General features: G+C 41.3%; 1 protein-coding gene across 1 annotated transcript; it reads right to left on the reverse strand.

The window, feature by feature from the left end:
- Nucleotides 1–285: 285 nt before the first annotated feature.
- On the reverse strand, nucleotides 286–6573 carry taf11 (TAF11 RNA polymerase II, TATA box binding protein (TBP)-associated factor). The gene is made up of 6 exons (XM_080733377.1): nucleotides 6425–6573; nucleotides 4662–4897; nucleotides 3170–3294; nucleotides 2374–2461; nucleotides 1796–1892; nucleotides 286–1122 (listed from the first exon to the last, which is right to left on the reverse strand). Exons 2-6 carry the CDS (start codon nucleotides 4848–4850, stop codon nucleotides 992–994), a joined length of 630 nt encoding a protein of 209 aa, XP_080589503.1. The 5' UTR covers nucleotides 4851–4897; nucleotides 6425–6573; the 3' UTR covers nucleotides 286–991.
- Between the last annotated feature and the right edge of the window lie 297 nt (nucleotides 6574–6870).

Below are 6870 nucleotides of genomic sequence, written 5' to 3' on the forward strand. Positions count from 1 at the left end.
CTAAAAGCAATGGTCCTGTAATACCCGTCTCTTGCATCTCTACTTTTTTAACGGAGAGGGTAATCCAAGCGTTGTGTTGAAACAATGCTTTAAACACACTCATTTTGTTTTCCCAGTGAAATGTTAGGGAAGCAGTCACGTGACTCACCATTAATCTGTGTTGCAGCCACCAAGCGGTCGGAGCGAGAAATGACCACAGACTGACAAAACGAGCGTGTTTAAAGTATTGTTTCAACAAATCACTTGGATCCCCCCCCCCCCCCCTTTTTTTTGGATACAAGGCTTAGTGACGGTAAGAGAGGTTGATAACCTGGTGAACTCCCCAGGAGAAACCTCATGTGGGCTGTGAGTAGGATCCACATCTCAGAGCGGCATCGCCGCGGAGCGAGTGGTTCTGAAAGGAGCGAGTGGTTCCGAAAGGAGCTACTAGTACACTAGTGTACTAGCAGGTCTCAGCTCACAGGACAGCTGCTTAAAGGACAACTTTAGTTTTTTACAACAAGGGTTTATATTTTAGATTGTAATCAGAGAAAACCGTGCTAGAATGTGGGGCATGCGTACACATGGGGGCATGCGTACAAGTGGCTAAATATGTCTTTTTAGACACAATAAGCCAGCAGTTTCTTTATTGCTATTTACAGTAACACTTCTAGCCCCCATAAGTCACATCCAACCATGAAAGGTTGGGTTGTATCTTGGGAATGGGCTTATTCTGTGTAAAATGACATATTAGGCACTTGTATGCACCACTGAAATAAGAATCTCTAAAACAATAGAAAGAAGTAAATGAAATAATTTTAACAATAATCTTTTATATTATTTATTTACAATCTAAAATATGAACCCTTGTTGTAAAAAACTAAAGTTGTCCTTTAAAGTCTCATGTATGCTTGTGGGCCATGTGGTATCGTATGAATGAGGCTTTAACAACAAGCTCACAATAGAGTGAATCCAACGTTAGGATCCAAAGCCCTGGGAGGTGGGCCTGGTCTCAGTGGAAGATGATGTTCTTGAACTTGGTGTTGGGGATTTGCTCGCGGCTCTTCAGCCTCCTCACCGCCTCTCTCATGTGTTTGGGTTGAAGAGGAGGCGTCTCCCCCCACTTCTCACACACATCCAGAGCTGCAGCGCAGAGAGAAGAATAAGAATACATGTCAGTCATCAGAACTTAAGTCTAACAGAATACTTCTGCACAAAGAGCCATGTTGGTTAACCCATTTAGGGTTAGAATTATTGAGTGCTTTAGCTATTGGAAAATAGCAGATATACAAGCTTGCAGCGCGGCACTTTGAAAAAGTGGTGAAAATGTGTGCAAATCTTTGAATATATGTATTTTCAAAGCGAACGTTTGTAACTCAAATTTTGCTTCTGGGGGGTCCCTGGAACTAAATATTTTGAGATGCAGGTCCGTGGCCAAATAAATAACATTTTGGGGGTCCTTCACATGAAAAGGTTTGAGAACCACTGACACAGTAGTCTCTCAAGAACAGACTAACTGAGCTCCAGTTGAAGTAAAAAGGACCTTTTCTTTGACGATGGCTGGCCAGATTGCTGACATAGAAACATGGGTTTTTCAAAAAAATCTTAGAAGGATTCAAAAGACACTTATAGAATAACCCTAACCCAATTTTCATTTTTTTTTTTCAAAAATAGCAGATCTACAAGCTCACTGTGAGCTTGTATATCTGCTATTTTTCACTGGTTAAAGCATTCAATAATTCTAGGCCTGAACTTAAATCTAACAGAACACTTCTGCACAAAGAGCCATGTTGGTTACAGAAACACGAGAGCTCACCTTCCTCTACGATCTCCCCAGCAAAGACTTTGGAAATCCCAGACATGGCAATCACTACGTTCTGGGACACCGAGGACCCGGTGATGGACTGGATCAGCTGGAAACCAAACAAACATCATGCCAAACCCAGGGATTAAAGTTCTGTCACCACAGCTGATTTCAGTCATTTTGATCAAATCAAAGTATTACACTTCATACTATCGCTAGCAGAGGTGGAAACTAGCAGTAGAATACATGTTCAGAAGCCTCGTCCATAGAACCTTAATCGTCTCTGATGGTTTATGAAAGCAAACAACTAAGTCAGCTAAGTCTCAATCAGTGATTTCTTCAACTGGTTGGTTTTATGTACAACAGCATACGATAGGTTTAGACTTATTGTGTTTAGAATCACTAATCTGTTGCCAGCAGGTCCAGTATAACAGTCTACTTGTTGGGTTTAGAATCACAGGTCCAGTATAACAGTCTACTTGTTGGGTTTAGAATCACAGGTCCAGTATAACAGTCTACTTGTTGGGTTAATAGAATCACAGGTCCAGTATAACAGTCAGTCTATCAGTTTAACAGTCTATCAGTCTCACCCTCTTGATGGCTGCCTTGGGGAAGGCAGAACGTCTGTACATCTCATAGCGGTTGAGCTGCTCTTCAGAGAAGGACGACACCAGAACTCTGGAGGAGAAAAGGACAACACGTTGAACAGGGAACAAACAGAGTGTGTAACAGTTTGAACTCAGGCCAGCGGTGAGGATTGGATTCTCCATTCTTGGTTCTTTTCCCCCTGAAAAGTAGCAGTTCTGGACGTCCAAGGTTTTCAGATGACAGAGCTGATATAAGTATGTGATGTCAGACTCTCATCCTATAGCACTATGTGATGTCATACTGTCATCCTATAGCACTATGTGATGTCAGACTGTCATCCTATAGCACTATGTGATGTCAGACTCTCATCCTATAGCACTATGTGATGTCATACTCTCATCCTATAGCACTATGTGATGTCATAGTCTCATCCTATAGCACTATGTGATGTCATAGTCTCATCCTATAGCACTATGTGATGTCATAGTCTCATCCTATAGCACTATGTGATGTCATACTCTCATCCTATAGAACTATGTGATGTCATACTCTCATCCTATGTGATGTCAGACTCTCATCATATAGAACTATGTGATGTCATACTCTCATCTTCTAGAACTATGTGATGTCATACTCTCATCCTATGTGATGTCAGACTCTCATCCTATAGAACTATGTGATGTCATAGGCTCATCCTATAGAAGCAGTGATGTCATAGTCTCATCCTATTGAAGAAGTGATGTCATACTCTCATCCTATGTGATGTCATAGTCTCATCCTATGTGATGTCAGACTCACTGCATCTTCTGGATCTCGTCTTCGTCCACTTTATGTTTCTTCTCCTTCTTCTTCTCTGGTTCTACTTTGATCTTCTTGGCGGAGGAGGGGCCTCCCTCCTCTTCATCCTCGCCGGTCTGGGACACCTGAGGGGCGATACGGTGACAAATATTACCATGTCTCCACCGTATGGGCGATACGGTGACAAATATTACCATGTCTCCACCATATGGGCGATACGGTGACAAATATTAACATGTCTCCACCGTATGGGCGATACGGTGACAAATATTACCATGTCTCCACCGTATGGGCGATACGGTGACAAATATTAACATGTCTCCACCGTATGGGCGATACGGTGACAAATATTACCATGTCTCCACCGTATGGGCGATACGGTGACAAATATTACCATGTCTCCACCGTATGGGCGATACGGTGACACATATTAACATGTCTCCACCATATGGGCGATACGGTGACAAATATTAACATGTCTCCACCATATGGGCGATACGGTGACAAATATTAACATGTCTCCACCGTATGGGCGATACGGTGACAAATATTATTTACATCAGTGTTTCTCAACCTTTTTTCTGCATGGGCACACTTTTCATGTCCCAAGAATCCATGGTCACACCAACATAATACGGGGGTGTAAATATCGTCACTGTCGGGAAGAAACCTTGTATCTCCAAGTTTCAAATGTGTACGTTTCTTCGCAAAGTAAAGCCCTGCTTCATCATACAAGGCTGTCGCACAACAGTAGTGAAAATAGCCGATCTACAAGCACACAACGCCTCGGCGTTGTGTGCTTGTAGATCGGCTGTTTTCACTAGTTTAAATCATTTATCATTAATCATTAAAATGATAAACGCAATACTGGCTTTCAAGCAGTTTCAAGGGGCACACTTGACCCTTCTCAGGGGCACACCAAAGGTCCCCAGGCACAGTGGTTGAGGAACACTGGTTTAGACCACACAATGTCTCCACCGTATGCCTTTTCACAGATATCGTGATAGAATGAGGAAATCCTGTGGAATTGTTAATACTGAGATTGATTGCAGAATTAATTTAAACCTGCATTTTGGTCTAAAGCAGCAGTTCTCAGCCTAATATCACTGAGTAGATATTAGTCTGGAATCTCTGTATGAACCTGCAGTCTCAGGGCGGACACTCAGCCTAATATCACTGAGTAGATATTAGTCTGGAATCTCTGTATGGACCTGCAGGTTGCATACAGAGATTCCAGCCTAACATCACTGAGTAGATATTAGTCTGGAATCTCTGTAGACATTGTGGTCTAAACAGAGCGTCAGCCAAACAGTCACAACTGTTCTTGCATTGCTTTTTCCAGCATCAAATCTTTACACCCAAAGAACAGCCGATCAACAAGCTCACAACGTGAATGTGACGCCTAGTAAGCTTGTAGATCTGGCATTTTTGGCAACAGGGACTCCTGTCCTATAAATCAGGCTTAAAAAAATAAAGTTGAAAAGTAACGCACGTTTTTGTCATCCTGTTTGGGAGGAGTTGACAAAGAAGAGGATTCTTTATTGTCGTCGGTGGCGCTGGCGTCGCCCCCCTGGGGGTCCTCCCCCTCCTGGGGGTCCTCGGCGGTCTCCTTTGGGACCGCCTCCTCGCTGGCGGACGGCGTCGGGTCGGCCTCCGGTTTGATGCGCGCCGGGTCGGCCATTATCGCTAACAATCACCACAACCCTCTGGCGCCCCCTGCCTTCGAGTCTGCAACACACAGATTGCATAGTGCTTTATAAGAACACGTTTTAAAAGCTTTTAGCTTCCATTGATGTCTCCCCAGATTGATTGATTGATTGAAGGCTTTATTAGAAGTTTGCATAGGAAAATGTACAGATTCATGACGGTACAGTTCACTGGTACAAGGTCTACTAAAAGGAGATCCATGAAAAGACTAAGCTTATTTCAACAGGAAACCATTAAAGTATCTCATATAACATTGAATGACAGACAAATAGAACACAGTACTATGCAGTAGATATGTAAAGAAAAAAAGAAAACAGTAGGTCTATACAATCAGTAAGTACAGTATATACAATATATACAAGGAAGGGGCAGGTAACAGTAAGTCTAAACAATCAGTATGTACAGTATATACAAGGAAGGGGCAGGGAGGGTAGGGTTGGGCTAGGTTTTTACCAGTTGTGAACGGCTGCTGCCTGTAAGTGGTTTTTTAGGGCAATTTTAAAGGATGCTAGTGATCCACACTCCTTTATGGCCTTCGGTAAGGCATTCCACATTTTTGTGGTGTAGCAGAAGAACGAGTTCGACCCTTTCTTTGAGTTGACTCTGGGTTGAACGTGATCTGTGGGCTGTGGCACTGCCTCTGGTGTTGTAATTATGGACATCCTTAACGTTTTTAAAGTAGAGGACTAGAGGACCCAAACTAGAGTGAAAATAGACCATCTACAAGCTTACAATACGTCACATTGCATGATACATGCAGACAGAAAGGTGACAGTGTACAGTGTACAAATGTACCGTGTACAAATGTACAGTGTACAAATGTACAGAGTACAAATGGAACCAAATGGGTTCCATTTGTACACTGTCAGAGTTATGGGGAGACCTTGACATTACAAAGTTTGAGAAACACTGTATTAAGCTACATTAAACTCACTATTATTGCAGCTATATGGGAAGCTTGAATTATCCATTAGATATTAATTACGGTGGATTTTTATGAAACAAACAAACACTTTGCAGGTAGAAAGAGGATGATTCAAGCTTCCCCACAGCTGCAATGTTGATGAGTTTAATGTTGTTTAATATCAGATTAGCACTTTTCTGTTTGGATGCATGAGCTGTCAATGCACTGATGTTGCAACTCTAGGACTAGGTTCAACATATTAAAAAATAAAATAAAATAAATCTAACATACAGAATGATTTCAGGACAAGCATAATAAGATCTATTTTCACACATAAAGCACAACCGGTTTAATTAATCAGCCCGTTTGGAGTTTGATTTGTCAATTATTACTAATTAAGATGTGTGAAACCAAACAGACATTTTAGCAGCAAATTAAATGTGTTAAAAGAGTAACGTGCAGTTGAAGCATTCTTGGTAAATGTTGTCTGTTATTGAATCATTCATACAACAAGATGACAATGAAATTATAATTAAAACCAACACCAATGTAAACAAAACAATGCCCAAGCTAACGAGCTAACAGCTAGCAGACACAGACAGGCTAATCAACTGAACCAATATAATGATTTAAAATATAAATACCAGTTTAATATCTCGGCTCCGCTTCAGTTGTTGTCATAAAAGGATATTTAATGTTAAATGTATTTATTTTAGAACAAACTTTAACCTGTGAAGCTGCAGAAACATGAAGCTAAAGGAGCTAGCCGTTAGCCGTTAGCTGTTAGCAGAGAGTGGAGTACAGGTGGGACGTTCGTGAACGAATCGAGTCTTTTGAACGGCTCTTTGAAATGAACGATGGGATTCGGTTCGCAGGGAGCCGTTCCTTTTTAATGAACACTGGTGGGGGAAAAAGTACTCAAATTCTTTACTTATTAAATAAAAAAGTAAAATATCAATACTGCAATCAATGTAGAAATACTCTGCCACAAGTAGAAGTTTGGAATGTTAGGCTATACTTGAGTAAAAGTACAAAAGTATTGGTATCAAAATGTACTCAACAAAATGTACTTAAAGTACAAAGTACCAAT

Source organism: Nannobrachium achirus (assembly GCF_963921795.1).
Source record: "Nannobrachium achirus genome assembly, chromosome: 9".
NCBI lineage: Eukaryota > Metazoa > Chordata > Actinopteri > Myctophiformes > Myctophidae > Nannobrachium > Nannobrachium achirus.